Source organism: Narcine bancroftii, chromosome 4, assembly GCF_036971445.1.
Source record: "Narcine bancroftii isolate sNarBan1 chromosome 4, sNarBan1.hap1, whole genome shotgun sequence".
Taxonomy (NCBI): Eukaryota; Metazoa; Chordata; class Chondrichthyes; order Torpediniformes; family Narcinidae; genus Narcine; species Narcine bancroftii.
In genome coordinates this window covers 314,528,794-314,549,024 of record NC_091472.1, presented here as the reverse complement: position 1 = coordinate 314,549,024, position 20,231 = coordinate 314,528,794, and the positions used below count along the sequence as shown (strand labels likewise).

The 20,231-nt window shown below is 50.6% G+C and overlaps 1 protein-coding gene across 2 annotated transcripts in view; it reads right to left on the bottom strand.

Annotated features, from left to right (window-relative positions):
- Nucleotides 1-20,231, bottom strand: part of LOC138762277 (transmembrane protein 198-like) — a 102,440-nt gene that overhangs the window by 8,566 nt on the left and 73,643 nt on the right. Inside the window, exons 2-4 of one of the 2 annotated variants that reach the window (XM_069935977.1) lie at nt 17,097-17,333; nt 5,334-5,909; nt 876-1,033 (exon numbers count right to left, since the gene is read on the bottom strand). In XM_069935977.1, coding sequence (XP_069792078.1) covers nt 876-1,033; nt 5,334-5,909; nt 17,097-17,333 — 971 coding nt within the window. The remainder of the gene's footprint in view (nt 1-875; nt 1,034-5,333; nt 5,910-17,096; nt 17,334-20,231) is intronic. The other variant, XM_069935976.1, reaches the window with a different exon arrangement.

The window sequence follows — 20,231 nt, the reverse complement described above, 5'->3', positions numbered from 1 at the left end:
GTGGAGGGAGCTTCACTCTGTGTCTGACCCTGGGAGTGTGTGATGGGACAGAGTGGAGCGATTTTCACTCTGTGTCTGAGCCAGTGCGTGTGTGATGGGACAGTGTGGAGGGAGCTTCACTCTGAGTCTGACCCCGTGAGTGTGTGATGGGACGGTGTGGAGGGAGCTTCACTCTGAGTCTGACCCTGGAGTGTGTGATGGGACGGTGTGGAGGGAGCTTCACTCTGTGTCTGACCCTGGGAGTGTGTGATGGGATGGTGTGGAGGGAGCTTCACTCTGTGTCTGACCCTGGGAGTGTGTGATGGGACGGTGTGGAGGGAGCTTCACTCTGTGTCTGACCCTGGGAGTGTGTGATGGGACAGAGTGGAGCGATTTTCACTCTGTGTCTGAGCCAGTGCGTGTGTGATGGGACAGTGTGGAGGGAGCTTCACTCTGAGTCTGACCCTGGGAGTGTATGATGGGATGGTGTGGAGGGAGCTTCACTCTGTGTCTGACCCCGTGAGTGTGTGATGGGACAGTATGGAGGGAGCTTCACTCTGAGTCTGACCCCAGGAGTGAGTGATGGGATGGTGTGGAGGGAGCTTTACCCTGTGTCTGAACCCGGGTGTGTGTAATGGGATGGTGTGGAGGGAGCTTCACTCTGGGTCTGACCCCGGAAGTGTCTGATAGGACAGTGTGGAGGGAGCTTCACTCTGTGTCTGTCCCCACTCCCATGGAAGTAATGTATGGTGAAAACATTTAACCCTTTTGACAGTCACCCTCCCCCTCCAGATAGGGGCTGGGATGTGAAATGAGGTGCAGCAGTAGAAGGGTAGCTGTCGGACTGCCCAGTCATCCCCATAGACAGATGAGCACTGGTCAGTGTGGGCACTCACCGGAGAAAGCACATCTCCATCGTAGCGTCGGATGGGGTTGGGCTTCCTGCGGTATGCCTGCTCCTGGTAGGTCCTGCGCTGTCTCCTCTGCTTCCTTTTGTTCTCCCTCTGCCGTATTCGCATCAACTGCACCCTCCTCTGCCTCCTGCTTATAATGACTGGGAGGGGTTGGTAGGGGAAAGAAACGTGAGAGTGTGTTCAGTTCCGGCCGTCCCTTTAACCATAGAACCATTTACGGAGTGGAAACAGGCCCTGTCGGCCCTTTGAGTCCACACCGGTTCTCTAGAACAACTCCACTAGCTCCCACCTCCCGCTTTCCGCCAATTATCCTGCAACCCCCTCACCTCCATGTACACATCCAACCTTCTCTTAAATGACAGAAGGGACCCTGATGGAACTATCTCTTTCGGAAGATCATTCCATTCTGGCACCACTCGCTGAGTGAAAAAGCCACCTGTAATCTTTCTCCTAAAGTTTTGCCCCCTTACCCTTAACTCATGGCCTCTTGTTCCAACCTCACCTGCCCTCAGCGGAAAGAGTCTGTTTACGTCTAGTCTATCTATTCCTTTCATAATTTTAAATACCTCTATCAAGTCCCCTCTCAGCTGTTTACGTTCCAATGAATAAAAAATGGTGTGCCTCAAGGATCTGTATTGGGCCCATTGTTGTTCGTTATATACATTAATGATCTAGATGATGGGGTGGTGAATTGGATTAGTAAATATGCAGACGATACTAAGATAGGTGGAATAGTGGATAATGAAGAAGGTTTTCAAGGATTGCAGAGGGATTTGGGCTGCTTAGAAAAGTGGGCTGAAAAATGGCAGATGGAATTTAATGCTGATAAGTGTGAGGTGCTTCATTTTGGAAAGAAGAATCAGAACAGGACATACGTGGTAAATGGGAGAGCATTGAGGAATACAGAAGAGCAGAAAGATTTAGGAGTAACGGTACATCGTTCCCTGAAGGTAGAAACTCACGTGAATAGGGTGGTGAAGAAGGCTTTTAGTATGCCTTTATCAATCATTGCATGGAATATAGGAGTTGGGAGGTGATGTTGAGATTGTATAAGACATTGGTGCGGCCTAATTTGGAGTTCTGTGTGCAGTTCTGGTCGCCTAATTATAGGAAGGATATGAACAGATTGGAGAGAGTGCAGAGAAGGTTTACCAGAATGTTACCTGGGTTTAAGCATCTAGAGTATAGGGAGAGATTGGGCAGATTAGGTCTTTATTCTTTGGAACGTAGAAGGTTGAGAGGGGATTTGATAGAAGTATTTAAGATTATGAAAGGGATAGACAGAGTGGATGTGGATAGACTATTTCCGTTAAGAGGAGGAAAGATTAAAACAAGAGGACATGAGTTAAGAATTAAGGGGCAGAGGTTTAGAGGTAACATGAGGGGGAACTTCTTTACTCAGAGGGTGGTAGACGTGTGGAATGAGCTTCCGGGAGAAATAGTGGCGGCAGAGTCAATTGTATTATTTAAGAAAAGGTTGGACAGGTATATGGATGAGAAGAAGATGGAGGGTTATGGGCATTGTGCAGGGAGGTGGGACTAGAGTAGGATGTTTGGTTCGGTGCGGACTAGAAGGGCCTAATGGCCTGTTTCCGTGCTGTAAATTGTTATGTTATGTTATGTTAAGTCCCAGTCTCCTTAATCTCTCCCTGTAATCTAGATGCTGTAAGCCAGGCAACATCAGTGTAAACCTTCTCTGCACCCTCTCCACCTTATCTATATCCTTTCTATAATCTGGAGACCAGAACTGAGCACAGTACTCCAAACCTGGCCTCACCGATGCCTTAAACAGCCGCAGCATCACCTCCCAGCGCCTATGTTCTATACTATGATTTATGAAGGTCAGCAGGAAAGATGTGGAAGCTCTGGAGAGGGCACAGAGGATCACATGGTGTAGGAGTAGAGGGAGGCCCATTGGGCCATCGAGTCTGCTCCACCATTCTAATCATGAGCTGATCCATCTTCCTCTCAGCCCCACCCCCCAGCCTTCTCCTTGTAACCCTTTATGCCCTGACTATTCAAATACCTGTCAACCTCTGCCTTATATACTTCCAAAGACCTCGCTTCCACAACTGCCCGTGGCAACGTTCCACAGACACACGACCCTCTGACTAAAGAAATTTTTATGCATCTCTGAATCTCCCCTCCATCAACTCCATTACACATCCCCTCCCCATCAACTCCATTACACATCCCCTCCTCATCAACTCCATCACACATCCCCTCCCCATCGACTCCATCACACACCCCCTCCCCTCCATTGACTCCATCACACACCCATTTCCCCTCCATTGACAATATCACATACCCCCCTCCCCGTCATCAACTCCATCACACAACCCCCTCCCCTCCATCAAACATCCCCTCCATCAAACATCATTTCCCCTCCATCTGCAACAAAAAAGCAGCCAACACCTTAACAGACCCATCCTACCCTGGACAGATTCTCCTCACCCCCTCCCCTCCTGTCGGGAAGAAGATTCACGGATTCAAGGACAGTTTCTTTCCCACCAATGTCGGACTCCTGAATGAACCCCAATTACAAAATAGTAAAATTAGGATCCCCTTTCTTTGTACCAACTGATCCCTCTCAGTAACTCTGCACTTTGAACTTCTGTACTCTGTATGAGATGTATAACTGGACTGCTCGCAAAACAACCTCTATCACTGCCACTGAAACATGAGCTATAAACTTGAAGTTGAACTTTAATTGGATATTTTACGTTTACCCAAAGAGGGATCTGTCTCCTCCCAGATTGCTTTCACAATGGAAGACCCACACCTTGTATCTCCAACCAAATGAAATCAACAAGGACTTCTCCAAATTTCCAATAACCTCCTTCCTTATTTTCAACCCCCATCCCTCCATTGCTTCCTGAACTGTCTAACCCTATTTGTTCTTCTCTCCCTTCCCCCTCTCCTCTCCACCTGCCAATCACTCATACCTTCCTTCATTCTGTTCCCCGACCCATTCCTTTCCTTGCTCCTGAGTTTTTCCTCAGGCCTTTGCCTCACCCTCCCAGCGCCTCCTAGCTCTTTCCCCTGATCTCTCCCACCCTTTCCTGTCTGCATTTAGCTATCACCTGGTAGCCTGTGCTCCTTTCCCCTTCCATTTCTGGCCTCTTCCTCAGTCCCGATGAAGGGTTTTGGCCCAAAACGTCGATTGCCTATCTCCTAGTGTTGAGGGTTGCCATAAGGTTACAAGAGGACATAGACTGGATGCAGAGTTGGGTGGAGAAGTGGCAGATGGAGTTCAATCCAGATAAGTGTGAGGTGATGCATTTTGGAAGGTCAAACCAGAAGGCTGAGTACAGGGTTAATGGATGGATTCATAACAGGGTGGATGAACAGAGGGACCTTGTGGTTTCAAATTCATGCATGTCGCACAGGTTGATAGGCCTATGAGAGGCTGGGCTTCATTAATGGGGGATTGAGTTCAGGAGTAGAGAGGTCATGTTGCAACTCTACAAATCTCTGGTGAGACCGCACTTGGAGTATTGTGTTTAGTTCTGGTCACCTCATTTTAGGAGGGATGTGGAAGCTATGGAGAGTGTGCAGAGGAGATTTATCAGGATGTCACCCAGATTGGAAAATAAGTCTTATGAGGGAAGGTTAGCAGAGCTGGGAGCAAAGAAGGATGAGAGGTGAATTAAAGAGATCCACAAGATTCTGAGAGGCATAGATACAGTGGACAGCCAACACCTGTTTCCAAGGGCAGGATCAGCCAACACCAGAGGACGTGTGTACAAAGTGAAAGGAGGGAGGTTTAGGCGAGATGTCAGGGGTAAATTTTTTACACAGAGAGTTGTGGATGTCTGGAATGCCTTGCCAGGGCTAGTGGAGGAGGCTAGAACAATAGGGGCATTTAAGAGACTCTTAGACAGGCACATGGATGCCAGAAAAATAGAGGGTTATGGGGTAGGTATTTAGTATTTATTTTTGGTAGGAATATATAGGGCCTTGTGGTGCACTGTTAGCCAGAATCAGACACACACAGAGATAAAGACTGTACAACAGACTTTAATCCACAGACTTCCACAGAGCCAGACTGGCTGTGGCTGCAGCAACTCTGAGTGAAGCCTCGGGAGGCCAGCGCAGGCTTATATCCCGGAGGGTGATTGACACCCGACCGGGTGGGGCTTGATCCATTCAGGCCGATTGATTGACAGCCGGCCAGGTGTTGTCCTGTCCCCTTACACTCCTGCAGGTACAGAGGTTTCCCCCTGCAGTAGGCCGGTGGTGGACCACCACAATCCTACACCGTGCTATAATGTTCTTTGTTCCACTCATGCTGCCTAATTCTCTGAGTTTCTCCACCACTTTATGCATTGCTCCATATCGCCAGCATCTGCTGGCTCTCTCGTTTGCCCACAATTCCTCCTCCATGCACTGCCTGACTCAGCAGCCCGTCTAGGCCAGTTGCCCGGGTGATGGGCCTACCTTCTGTATGCGAGTAGCCTTCTGCCGTCACCTTCAACTGCACCAGGACCCCAAGGGTGGTCAGCACGGGCCAGATGCCCAGGATCACCCAGCTATACCAGCACATGGGCTGGGGAGGGGACACCTTGATCCTCTCATAGACGTACTGGACCAGCAGGAAGATTTCGATGAAGTAGTCCACGGTGACAGTGATGACGGCTGAGCCAAACACAGCGGTGGAAAGGACGGTGAAGAACCGCTGCCACTGGAGGGTCAACACGGCGAAAAACATCCCGGCGCCCAGCAGCAGGCCGATGGGCACCCAGACGGTGCGGGGATGATAGAACTGCTCCAGGACCACCAAGGTTGCCACAGCGACCAACAGTCCCAGCAACAGGCCCACCATGAAGAGGCCAACGCTTCGAACCAGCATGGTGACCAGGCCACAGAGCACGCCGATCCCGAGGCCAATTCCGATGCTGGCCTCCATGCTGAGCTGGGTGTCCAGGACCCTCTCCTTGTAGCACAGCATAAAGATGATGATGGAGCCAAACATTAGGCCGGTGAGGAACATGATGGCCTTGAAGCAGCGATAACCTGTGGGGAGGGAGGGAGGGAGAGAGAAAGGGGGGGGGGGGAGAAGGAGGGAGGGAGAGAGAAAGGAGAGGGGGAAAGGGAGAGGTGAGAGAGAGAGAGAGAGAGGGAAAGAGAGGAGCAAAGAAGGAGGGAGGGGGAGGGAGAGAGGAAGTGAGGGGGAGAGAGGGGTGAGAGAGAAAAAGGGAGAGGGAGGGAGAAGAGAGGAGGGTAAGAGAGAGAGAGAGGGGGAGAGGAGGAAAGAAGGAGGGAGGGGGAGGAAGAGAGGAAGGGAGGGGGAGAGAGGGGTGATAGAGAAAAAGGGAGAGGGAGGGAGAAGAGAGGAGGGTAAGAGAGAGAGAGGGAGAGGAGGAAAGGAGGGGAGGAAAGAAGGAGGGAGGGGGAGGGAGAGAGAGGAGAGGGGGAAAGGAAGGAGGAGAGAGGTGAGAGAGAGGGAGGGAGAGGAGTAAAGAATGAGGGAGGGGAAGGGAAGAGAGACAGGAGAGGGGAAAGGGAGAGAGAGGGTGTGAGAGAGAAAGGGAGAGAGGGAGAGGAAAGAAGAGGGAGTGAGGGAGAGGGAGAGAGAGAAGAGGGGGAAAGAGAGGGGGAGAGAGGAGATGAGAGAGAGAGATGTATGAGTGGGTCAAACCATTCCTTAGGGTAGTGAAGAAGAAGTGGGGTAGGCAAGGTTAGTAAAACATGATGGTGGAGAAATTCAGCAGGTCAAACAGCGCACATAATATTACAAAGATAAAATTACATAACTAATGTTTCAGGCCTGAGCCCTTCATCAATGTATGAGCAAAATGGTGCTGGGGGAGGTGGGGGGAGGTGCACAGTCCCACAGGCAGGAGGTAATAGTGGATAAGGGGGGGAGGGAATACCAGCAAACAGGAGGAGGGGGGATGGCTCTGTGAATAGAGAGAGGAGGGGATGGAGAGCTGGAGGATAGCAGAGAGAAGGATGGGGAAGAGAGGGAGAACAGGGAGTGGGCTAGCAGAAATCAGAGTAGGCGACGCCTTTATTATCTGGCTGGGGAGTGTCGAAACGGAATATTAGGTGTTGCTCCTCCAATTTACAGGTGGCCCTGGCTTGACAGTACCTAAGGGCATGGACAGACATGCCAGTGTGGGAGTGGGGTGTAGAATTGAAGTGGTTGGCCAACTGGGAGATCCCTGTCACAAATGTGGACAGAGCGGAGGTGCTCAGCCAAGCGATCTCCCAGTCTGAATCCAGACTCTTCAATGTAGAGGAGACCACAGCGGGAGCACCGGATACAGTCGACGACCCCTGCAGATTCACAAATGAAGTGTTGCTTCACTTGGAAGGACTATTTGGGGACCTAAATGGTGGTGAGGGAAGAGGTGTGGGTGCAATTGGAGCATCTCAAAGATAGAGTCAAGTCCCCTTTATCATTCATAGCATGCTCGCACGGTAAAGACGGAATAGCGTTTCTCCAGGACCACTGAGAAAATTTACATAAATATAAATTAAAATAAAAGTGAAACACATTAAAATATTAACACATATACAGTAAAAGTCCACGGCGCACTATCCACAAACATTCTGGGAATTCAGGAGCCTGATGGCTTGGGAGTAAATACTGTTGCCCAATCTGGACGCAAGGGCCCGAGTGCCATAGTACCTCTTACCAGATGGCAGGAGGGAGAATTGTTTACATGAGGGGTGTGCGGAGCCCTTCACAATATTTATTGCCTTTCGCCTGCATTGAGTGTTATAGATGTCCTTCATGGTAGGAAGAGAGACTCCGATGATCTTTTCCGCTGATTTTATTATCCTCTGCGGGGTCTTGCAGTCCGAGGTGGTACAGCTCCCAGATCAGGCGGTGACACGGTTAAACAGGATGCTCTCAATATATCCTCTGTAGAATGTAGTGAGGATGGAGGGTGGGAGATGAACTTTCCTCAGCCTTCGCAGGAAGTAGAGGTGCTGCTGGGCTTTGTTGGCGATGGAGCTGGTGTTAAGGGACCAGTTGAGATTCTCCACCAAGTGCACACTGAGGAACTTGATACTCTCGATGATCTCAATGGTAGAACCATGAATGGTCACCGGAGCATGATCCCTCCTGAAGTCGATAACCATCTCTTTTGTTTTATTAATGTTCAGTTAGAGGTTACTGGCTCTGCACCTGCCCGTTAGTGACTGCATCTCATCTCTGTACGCTGCCTCCTCATTCTTACTCATCAGGCCCACCATGGTCATGTCGTCATCGAACTTGATATGGATCGAGCTGCGTGTGGCTGCACAGCAGAGTGTGTCAGCAGAGTGAACACCGGTGGACTGAGCACACAGCCCTGGGGGCACCCGTGCTCAGTGTGACGGCTTTGGAGGGGCTGTTTCCAATCCGGACTGCCTGAGGTCTCCCGACAGGAAGTTGAGAATCCAATTGTAGAGGGAGAAGTTTAGACCCAGCAGCTCAACTTCCTTATCAAGTGTTCTGAGTTATGATCGTGTTGAATGTTGAACTGAAGTCAATAAACAGCATTCGAACATACGAATCCTTGTTTCTCAGGTGGGTGAGGGTTATACGGAGGGCGGTGGCAGTGGCATCATCTGTAGAGTGGTTGGATTTCTATGTGAACTTCAGGGAGTCTAGTGACAGGGGCAACAGGAGTTTGACGAGCCTCTCAAAGCACTCATGGCGATGGACATGAGTGTGACAGGGATGTAGTCATCGAGGCAGGACTGGACCAGCAGGATATTGCGGAGGGTGAGAACGCCGGGTGTGAAGGCTGGCAGGCGAGGACAAAGGGAAATCCTGAGGGGCGGGGGGGGGGCCGGGACAGATGAATGGGTAATGGAGTAGATGAAGGTGAAGGCTGAGTTGATGGTGGTGGAGAGGAAGCCACATTTTTTTTGAAGAAGGAGGACATCTCAGATGATCTGGACTGGAGGCAGATGTGACAGAGATTGGTAAAAAACTACTTGCATTTACTTAGCCTAAACAACTCACAATTTTGTAAACCTCTATCAAATCTCCCCTCATTCTCCAACGCTCCAAGGACCTGTTTAACCTTTCCCTGTAATTCAGTTCCCCGTCCCAGCCACATCCTAGCCAATCATCTCTGCACTCTTTTAGGCTTATTGGTAGCTTTCCTACAGGTAAAGTGACCAAAACTTTAATTAAACTAAAAACACATGATAACTTCCAATAAAAAGAGCTTGATATAAATATTCACGATTATCCCAGAGCAAAACAAAAGCGACTTTGCAACACTGCAGACCATCCTTTTGTGGTGTCGGAGCCATCCCTGCTTTAACATAGGTTCAAGAGCCTGGTGGAAAGAAACTGGAGAATAGGTGGAGGTGGAACAAGTTTGAAGGGAGTGCAGGGGCCAAGGACCCTGACTCTGGCACCTGCAGCCCCCCCTCCCGTTCTCGGGATAGATGATTCCAGAACCAGAGGGCATCCGTTTCGGGCGCGAGGGGAGAGATTTAAGAGGGTCCTGAGGGGGCAGCTATTTCCAATGACGGGTACAGGCCTGAAACACCGATTACTTTTTACTTCCTACAGATGCTGCATGACCTGCTGAGTTTCTCCAGCAGGTTTGCGTCACTCTCCGTACCCTGCGCCGCTGACTATTGCAACCCTATTCGCTGAACCGCTGTTTTATTGATCTTTATTACACAACCTGCAATACTATCTGATCTCAGACACACGGGAGACTGCAGAGGCTAGAACTTGGATCAAAGAACACTCTACTGGAGGAACCCAGCAGTTCGGGCAGCATCCCGAAAAGACGAGTGGATAGAGTTCAGATGCAGAGTTGGGCAGGAAAGTGGCGGATGGAGTTCAATCAGGATTAGTGTGAGGTGATGCAGTTTGGAGGGTCAAACTTGAATGGTCAATGGCAGGATCCTTAACAGTGTGGAAGAACAGAGAGTCCTTGGGGTCCAAATCCATAGATCTCTTCAGGTTGCCGCACAGGTTTTAAATCTTTTAATTATTACGAGCTCCCATTTCAGTAGAATGGGATTATCACTTTAAAGGATAGTATAGATAGGAGGGGCTGAATGGTCACAGTTAACATTTCACACAAGCACAAGTTACACCTAGCAACAATTCAATACATTGGAAGGACTGAGGGAAGGCTTGTCATAGTCTGTTCCAGATTCAATTCATTTGCAAAGTCGCTGATTTTACAAAGAGAGAGCCATACTGATGCTGAAGAGAGGAGTTTTTTGAAGAGGTTTTGTGGCCGGCCATTTCTGTGGAATTCAGAGGAAAGCCAGCTCTGTGAATGACTGGGCCTTTTCAGTGGATTGACCTGTACCAGGAGGGTCTTTATGGGAAGCAAAGTGCTCCATTTTGATTGTGACTAACAGTGGAGGTCACTTGGAGAGACGGCTTCATTTAAAGTGTGACAAGCAGTGAAGTTGCTTGGAGAGACCGGTGCCAGGGTCTTGGAAGCTTCGTGGAGGCTGCGCAGTTCAAGTCTTGCCTACAAAAGGACCAGGAGTGTTGTGGTCACAGCTCGTGTGGATGGACATTTCTTCAAAGGCAACACAAGAAGAATTTGTGAGTCTGTACCAGCCACAACTCCAGTCTTCCCACCAGTTCATCATTAATTCTGGGCATCAAATTTCAAAGACCTACGCTTCAACACTGAATTTAAAAGATTGAACTTAAGGATAGTTTAAAAATTAAGAGTTAGAAATAAAATTAGTGTTTCAACATTAAACACTGTCTGGTTCATTGTCTGTGCTGCTCGTTACGCGCAGTCCGAAACATAATTTAGACATGCAGGCCCTTCTGGCGCATGAGCCCATGCAACCCATATTCCCCAATTAACTTACAACCCCTGTACATCTTTGGAACGTGGAAAGAAACCATAGCACCCGGAGGAAACTCAGGCAGATCTGGAGCAAACTGTACCTCCCCTAGTTAAGAAGGCATGGTGCGCTGGCCTTCACTTGTCAGGAGTTTGAGGTCATGAGTCATGAGATAATCCTGCAGCTCTATAAATCACTGGTTAGACCACACACAAAACATTGTGCATATTTTTGGTCACCTCGTTACAGGAAGGATGTGGAAGCTGCGGAGAGGGGGCAGAGGAGACTGTCTGGCATGTCTGCATTGGAGAATGTATCTTATGAGGCAAGGTCATGAGCTGGGGCTTTTCTCTTTGGACCGAAGAAGGATGAGAGGAGATTTAATAGAAGTATAGAAGATTTTGAGAGGTATTGCTAGGAATGACTGCCAAAGGTTTATTAGGTGAGGGGACGAAAGTTTAATTAAGGGAGCTGTTAGAGTAAGGTCTCTACACAGAGAGTGGTATCTTTGACCCACTACCATCAGGAAGGCACCAAAATCAGGACGACCAGGCTGGGGAATAGCTTCTTCCCACAGGCTGTGAGATTGATGAACAGTGTCCAACACAGAGTAAATCATCCCAAAATATTTTGATATATTTATTTTATCTTTTGCATATATGTGGTTGTTATGTGCTGCATTGTGTGTGTACATGTGTGTTTGTACCACGCTCCGGAGAAGCAGTGTTTCATCTGGTTCTACATATACAGTCAAGTGATAAAATGAACTTGAACTGATCCTCAGATGCAGCCAACACAGAACCATCAGAACAGAGAGCCCAAGGGGTCCAGGCCCATTGATCCCTGAGAGTGATGACACAGGTAGAGAGGGCGGTGAAGAAAGTGTTTGGCCGTCATCGATCAGGGCGTTGAGTACAGGAGTTGGGGAGGGTCATCATGGTACAACTGTACGGGATGTCGGTGCAACCAAACTTGGAGTGCCATGTGTGATTTTGGCCACCCAGTTACAGGAAGGATATCAGTAAGCTGGAAAGAGAACAGAAAAGATTCGCAAGGATGTTACCAGGACTGGAGGACTTGAATTCTCAGGAAAAGGCTAGGGAGGATTGTGAATTTGGCCAGCGCCATCATGGGCACCACTCCATTAAGGATATCGACAAGAGACGGCGTCTCAAGGTCCCCCACTACCCAGGCCACGCCCCCTTCACTCTGCTACCATCGGGGAAAAGGTTCAGGAGCCTGAAGGTGAGCACCCAACGGCACAAGGACGGCTTCTTCCCCTCCACCATCAGATTTCCTATGGGAACTACCTCACTTTTTTTTTGTACTATTTAGTCATTTAATTTTTAATATCTTGCATTTAGGAATTGTAATTTACACCAGGTTTTGCACCTGTAATACACAACATAGGTGCTGCAAAACAACACATTCCATGAGACGTATTCATGGCAATAAACCTGATTTCTGATTCGGGATAGGCTGGGACTTTTTTTCACTGGAGTGTGAAGTGGGTGTCTAAAACTAGACGGCATAGATTTGTGGTGAGAGGGGAAAGATTTAGGGCAGCACGGTTGGCGTGGTGGTTAGTGCAAAGTGCCAAACATTGGGACTGGGGCTCAAATCCCACGCCCATCTGTAAGGTTTTCCCCATGTCTGCATGGGGGCTCCAGTTTCTTCCCACCATTCGAAATATACCCTTCAAAAACATACAGCTTGTTACTGTGCTGTACATCTATCTATAAAAGGGATCTCAAGGGCAACCTTTTCACACAGAAGGTGCAGGACAGAGTAGAGGGAGCTTCACTCTGTGTCTGACCCTGGAGTGTGTAATGGGACGGTGTGGAGGGAGCTTCTCTCTGTGTCTGACCCTGGGAGTGTGTGATGGGACGGTGTGGAGGGAGCTTCACTCTGTGTCTGACCCCGGGAGTGTGTGATGGGATGGTGTGGAGGGAGCTTCACTCTGGGTCTGACCCTGGGAGTGTGTGATGGGACGTTGGGGAGGGAGCTTCACTCTGGGTCTGACCCTGGAGTGTGTGATGGGACGGTGTGGAGGGAGCTTCACTCTGAGTCTGACCCGGGAGTGTGTGATGGGACAGAGTGGAGGGATTTTCACTCTGTGTCTGACCCCGGGAGTGTGTGATGGGACAGAGTGGAGGGAGCTTCACTCTGGGTCTGACCCTGGGAGTGTGTGATGGGACGGTGGGGAGGGAGCTTCACTCTGGGTCTGACCCCGGGAGTGTGTGATGGGACAGTGTGGAGGGAGCTTCACTCTGTGTCTGACCCCAGGAGTGTGTGATGGGACGGTGTGGAGGGACCTTCACTCTGTGTATGACCCTGAGAGTGTGTGATGGGACAGAGTGGAGGGATTTTCACTCCGTGTCCGACCCTGAGAGTGTGTGATGGGACGGTGTGGAGGGAGCTTCACTCTGTGTCTGACCCTGGGAGTGTGTGATGGGACAGAGTGGAGGGATTTTCACTCCGTGTCTGACCCTGGGAGTGTGTGATGGGACAGAGTGGAGGGATTTTTACTCCGTGTCTGACCCTGGGAGTGTGTGATGGGACAGAGTGGAGGGATTTTCACTCCGTGTCTGACCCTGGGAGTGTGTGATGGGACGGTGTGGAGGGAGCTTCACTCTGTGTCTGACCCTGGGAGTGTGTGATGGGACAGAGTGGAGGGATTTTCACTCCGTGTCTGACCCTGGGAGTGTGTGATGGGACAGAGTGGAGGGATTTTCACTCCGTGTCTGACCCTGGGAGTGTGTGATGGGACAGAGTGGAGGGATTTTCACTCCGTGTCTGACCCTGGGAGTGTGTGATGGGACAGAGTGGAGGGAGCTTCACTCTGTGTCTGACCCTGGGAGTGTGTGATGGGACAGAGTGAAGGGATTTTCACTCCGTGTCTGACCCTGGGAGTGTGTGATGGGACATAGTGGAGGGATTTTCACTCCGTGTCTGACCCTGGGAGTATGTGATGGGACAGAGTGGAGGGAGCTTCACTCTGTGTCTGACCCTGGGAGTGTGTGATGGGACAGAGTTAAGGGATTTTCACTCCGTGTCTGACCCTGGGAGTGTGTGATGGGACAGAGTGGAGGGATTTTCACTCCGTGTCTGACCCTGGGAGTGTGTGATGGGACAGAGTGGAGGGATTTTCACTCCGTGTCTGACCCTGGGAGTGTGTGATGGGACGGTGTGGAGGGATTTTCACTCTGTGTCTGACACTGGGAGTGTGTGATGGGACAGTGTGGAGGGAGCTTCACTCTGTGTCTGACACTGGGAGTGTGTGATGGGACGGTGTGGAGGGAGCTTCACTCTGTGTCTTGACCCTGGGAGTGTGTGATGGGACGGTGTGAAGGGAGCTTCACTCTGTGTCTGACCCCGGGAGTGTGTGATGGGACAGAGTGGAGGGATTTTCACTCTGTGTCTGACCCCGGGAGTGTGTGATGGGACAGAGTGGAGGGATTTTCACTCCGTGTCTGACCCTGGGAGTGTGTGATGGGATGGTGTGGAGGGAGCTTCACTCTGTGTCTGACACTGGGAGTGTGTGATGGGACGGTGTGGAGGGAGCTTCACTCTGTGTCTTGACCCCAGGAGTGTGTGATGGGACAGAGTGGAGGGATTTTCACTCCGTGTCTGACCCTGGGAGTGTGTGATGGGACGGTGTGGAGGGATTTTCACTCTGTGTCTGACCCCGGGAGTGTGTGATGGGACGGTGTGGAGGGAGCTTCACTCTGTGTCTTACACTGGGAGTGTGTGATGGGACGGTGTGGAGGGAGCTTCACTCTGTGTCTTGACCCCAGGAGTGTGTGATGGGACGGTGTGGAGGGAGCTTCACTCTGTGTCTGACCCTGGGAATGTGTGATGGGACGGTGTGGAGGGAGCTTCACTCTGTGTCTGACCCTGGGAATGTGTGATGGGACGGTGTTGAGGGAGCTTCACTCTGTGTCTGACCCCGGGAGTGTGTGATGGGACGGTGTGGAGGGAGCTTCACTCTGTGTCTGACCCCGGGAGTGTGTGATGGGACGGTGTGGAGGGGGCTTCACTCTGTGTCAGATCCCGGGAGTGTGTGATGGGACAGTGTGCAGGGAGCTTCACTCTGTGTCTGATCCCGGGAGTGTGTGATGGGACAGAGTGGAGGGATTTTCACTCCGTGTCTGACCCTGGGAGTGTGTGATGGGACGGTGTGGAGGGAGCTTCACTCCGTGTCTGACACTGGGAGTGTGTGATGGGACGGTGTGGAGGGAGCTTCACTCTGTGTCTTGACCCCAGGAGTGTGTGATGGGACAGAGTGGAGGGATTTTCACTCCGTGTCTGACCCTGGGAGTGTGTGATGGGACGGTGTGGAGGGATTTTCACTCTGTGTCTGACCCTGGGAGTGTGTGATGGGACAGAGTGGAGGGATTTTCACTCCGTGTCTGACCCTGGGAGTGTGTGATGGGACGGTGTGGAGGGATTTTCACTCCGTGTCTGACCCTGGGAGTGTGTGATGGGACAGAGTGGAGGGATTTTCACTCTGTGTCTGACCCCGGGAGTGTGTGATGGGACGGTGTGGAGGGAGCTTCACTCTGTGTCTGACCCTGGGAGTGTGTGATGGGACAGAGTGGAGGGATTTTCACTCTGTGTCTGACCCCGGGAGTGTGTGATGGGACAGAGTGGAGGGATTTTCACTCTGTGTCTGACCCCAGGAGTGTGTGATGGGACGGTGTGGAGGGAGCCTCACTCTGTTTCTGACCCCGGGAGTGTGTGATGGGACGTTGTGGAGGGAGCTTCACTCTGTGTCTGACCCCGGGAGTGTGTGATGGGACGGTGTGGAGGGAGCTTCACTCTGTGTCTGACCCTGGGAATGTGTGATGGGACGGTGTGGAGGGAGCTTCACTCTGTGTCTGACCCTGGGAATGTGCGATGGGACGGTGTTGAGGGAGCTTCACTCTGTGTCTGACCCCGGGAGTGTGTGATGGGACGGTGTGGAGGGAGCTTCACTCTGTGTCTGACCCCGGGAGTGTGTGATGGGACGGTGTGGAGGGGGCTTCACTCTGTGTCAGATCCCGGGAGTGTGTGATGGGACAGTGTGCAGGGAGCTTCACTCTGTGTCTGATCCCGGGAGTGTGTGATGGGACAGAGTGGAGGGATTTTCACTCCGTGTCTGACCCTGGGAGTGTGTGATGGGACGGTGTGGAGGGAGCTTCACTCCGTGTCTGACACTGGGAGTGTGTGATGGGACGGTGTGGAGGGAGCTTCACTCTGTGTCTTGACCCCAGGAGTGTGTGATGGGACAGAGTGGAGGGATTTTCACTCCATGTCTGACCCTGGGAATGTGTGATGGGACGGTGTGGAGGGATTTTCACTCTGTGTCTGACCCTGGGAGTGTGTGATGGGACAGAGTGGAGGGATTTTCACTCCGTGTCTGACCCTGGGAGTGTGTGATGGGACGGTGTGGAGGGATTTTCACTCCGTGTCTGACCCTGGGAGTGTGTGATGGGACAGAGTGGAGGGATTTTCACTCTGTGTCTGACCCCGGGAGTGTGTGATGGGACGGTGTGGAGGGAGCTTCACTCTGTGTCTGACCCTGGGAGTGTGTGATGGGACAGAGTGGAGGGATTTTCACTCTGTGTCTGACCCCAGGAGTGTGTGATGGGACAGAGTGGAGGGATTTTCACTCTGTGTCTGACCCCAGGAGTGTGTGATGGGACGGTGTGGAGGGAGCTTCACTCTGTGTCTGACCCCGGGAGTGTGTGATGGGACGGTGTGGAGGGAGCTTCACTCTGTGTCTGACCCCGGGAATGTGTGATGGGACGGTGTGGAGGGAGGTTCACTCTGTGTCTGACCCCGGGAGTGTGTGATGGGACGGTGTGGAGGGAGCTTCACTCTGGGTCTGACCCCGGGAGTGTGTGATGGGACGGTGTGGAGGGAGCTTCACTCTGGGTCTGACCCCGGGAGTGTGTGATGGGATGGTGTGGAGGGAGCTTCACTCTGTGTCTGACCCCGGGAGTGTGTGATGGGACGGTGTGGAGGGAGCTTCACTCTGTGTCTGACCCTGGGAGTGTGTGATGGGACGGTGTGGAGGGAGCTTCACTCCGTGTCTGACACTGGGAGTGTGTGATGGGACGGTGTGGAGGGAGCTTCACTGTGTGTCTTGACCCCAGGAGTGTGTGATGGGACGGTGTGGAGGGACCTTCACTCTGTGTCTGACCCTGGGAGTGTGTGATGGGACAGAGTGGAGGGAGTTTCACTCTGTGTCTGACCCTGGGAGTGTGTGATGGGACGGTGTGTTGTGATTTTCACTCTGTGTCTGACCCAGGGAGTAAGGATGGGACGGTGTGGAGGGAGCTTCACTCTGGGTCTGTTCCCGGGAGTGTGTGATGATATTCGGGAGGAGAAACACAAGCCTCAGACTCTCCCACCTGAATTCCGTGCACTTACCGAAGAAACAGTAGATGACTCCAAAGAGACAGCACATGGAGCAGACCACCGACGGCACGATGTCATACTTGCGGTCAATATCCTGGTCACACGTGTGGATTGCACTCTGCCCTGTCCCGTGAGTCAGGAGCTTGAAGTGTAAGGTCTGAAGTGTAGAGGTCATGGCTTTGCGTTGTCTGTAGCAGCATCCAGTCAGAGCAGAAGTCAAAGGACAGCTTCCATTCAAGGTCAGATCAGCTGGAAAACACAAGCCAATGGTGTAAATGTAATCGTATCACTTATCTATCGTAATCACATTTGCCTGAGATATTCCTAGCTTATCCAGAAGGATAAGTTTGAAGGAGAGGGAAGAGATCCTCCTTGACTTGAGGGCTTGCATTTTCGGGAGAGGGCTGCATCGGCTGGGTCTTTATGCCCTGGAACATACGAGAATGAGGGGCATGCATAAAGTAAATGGCCATAGACTATATCCCAGGATTGATGGATCTGGAACTCGAGGGTGTAGGTTTAAGGTGAGAGGGCAGAGATTTAAGAGGGTGTATGGAGCAACATTTGCACTCAAAGGCCTGGTGTGGATCTGGAACAAGCTGCCAGAGGCAACTGTAGAAGTGGTACAACACAATGTTCGAAAGGTATTTGGACAGATTAATGGACAGGAAGGGATATGGACCAAATGCAGGCCAGTGGCCTCAACCCAGAATGCCAACTTGGTCAGCATGGATGAGTTGGGCTGAAGAGCCTGATTTTTAAATTTTTAAATTTAGACATACAGTACAGTAACAGGCCATTTCGGCCCATGAGCACACGCCATCCAATTTACACCCCATTAACCTCCAACCCCCCGGTACCTTTTGACAGTGGGAGAAAACCGGAGTCCCCGGAGGAAACCCACGCAGACAAACTCCTTACAGACAACATGGGATTCGAACCCAGGTCACTGGCGCTGTATCAGCGTCGTGCAACCTGCCCAAACCTATGTACCATATAACTTATGACACTGTACGAACAACTTTGCAAGGTCGTAATTGTATCTGCCTGTATCAGATCGTTGCAGGTAGCCACCCCCCTGTCTGAAACATTTACCCTTCAGATCAGAGCGAGAAAGAGAGAGAATGACGTAGAGAGAGCCGGTGGATATCTAAATAAAATATATTCATCGATGAGGGGCTTAGATTGGGTGGAGAGCCAGCACGTTTTCCCCGGGGGCAACGAAGGGAAGGAAAGTTCAGGGGAGATGTCAGAGGTAGGCTTTTTTTTCACCTAGAGACGGGTGGGTGCCTGGAATGCATTGCCGGGGGTGGTGGCAGGTGTTGATACAACAATATTTAAAAGACTCTTAGACAGGCAGACGGAGTTAAGAAAAATAGAGGGTTCGAGGGGTGACGGAGGATAAGGATTAGATTGTTGTGGAAAGTTTTACATTGGTCAGCACAATATTGTGGGCCGAAGGGCCTGTACTGTTCAATGACCAGAATATTATTAGAAATAAGGCATTATAATCCTGCTGGCAACCTGTAACTGTATCAGATATAGAGAGTATAGCTGGCCATTCAGCCCACCAATTCTGTTCTACCGCTCTTAACATCGTAGCTCATCTTTACCTCAACACCACCAGCTTTGTAAAAGAAAAAAATGGAACCTATATCCTCTGGTCACCGATTCCCCTACTCTGGGCAAAAGACTGATCTATTCCCCTCATGATTTTGTCCACTGTGAGATCACCCCTCATCCTCCTCTTAAAGAATAAGACCATAAGATATAGGAGCAGAACTAGGCCATTCAGCCCGTCGACTCCGCTCTGACATTCCATCATGACCTAATCCATTCTCCACTCCCCAACCTTCTCCCCATAACCTTTGATACCCTGACTCTTCAGATACCCATTAATCTCTGCCTTAAATACACACAATGACTTGGCCTCCACAGCCACCCATGGTAGCAAATTCCAGAGGTTGCTGCTCTCTAGCTAAAGAAATTCCCCCACATCTGTTTTAAATGGGTGCCCTTCAATCCTGAAGTTGTGCCCTCTTGTCCTTGACTCCCCTACCATGGGAAACAACTTTGCTACTCTGTCCAGGCCTTTCAATGTTCAAAATGCTTCTGCAAGGTCCCCCTCATTCTTCAGAACTCCAAGGAGTCCAGTTCAAGAGCTGTCAAACGTTCCTCATACGCTAATCCCTTAATTCCAGGAAACATTCTTGTAAATCTTCACTGAACCCCCTCCAACACCAGCATATCCTTTCTTAAATAAGGGGCCCAAAACTGTACCCTGTTCTCCAAGGGAGGCCTCACTAGTGCCTTATAAAGCCTCAACATTACATCCCTACTCTTGTATCCTATTCAGATTTCAGATTCCAGATTTATTGTCAGAGTACATACACAACATCATATACAGCCCTGAGATTCTTTTTCCTGCGGGCCAGGACCACCAATTGGCAGGACAAAAAAAGACCGTACACAGCATTAACATGTAAACAGATAAAGAACTGTAAACAGATAAACAAATGTAAACAAACTGGCTGTGCAATACAAAAAGAAAATCAATAAAGTGGACAAGTAAGAGCCCTTAAACGAGTCCCTGATTGAGTTTGTTATTGAGGAGTCTGGTGCTGGAGGGGGAGCAGCTGTTCCTGGACCTGGTGGGTGTGAGTCTTGTGGCATCCAGACCTCTTTCCTGATGGGATCAGTGAGAACAGAGCGTGTGCTGGGTGGTGTGGATATTTGTTGCTGCTCTCTGAAGGCTGTGTTTCCTGTATATGTCCTCAGTAGTGGGGAGCATTTTGCCTGTGATGTCCTGGCTATGCCCACTATCTTTTGCAGGGTATTGGTGTCTCTGTACCAGACTGTGATGCAGCCGGTCAGCACACTTTCCACCACACCTCTGTAGTGGTGTCATACCGAACCTCCACAAACACCTGAGGAAGTAGAGGCACTGACGGGCTTTCTTCACGATGCCATTGGTGTGTTGGATTCATGAAAGGTCCTCCAAGTTAGTCACTCCCAAGAACCTAAGTTTGCTCTCCAACAATCACAGGATTGTAAACCTCTGGCTTTCCTTTCCTGAAGTCAACAATAACATAACATAACATATAACATAACAATTACAGCACGGAAACAGGCCATTAGGCCCTTCTA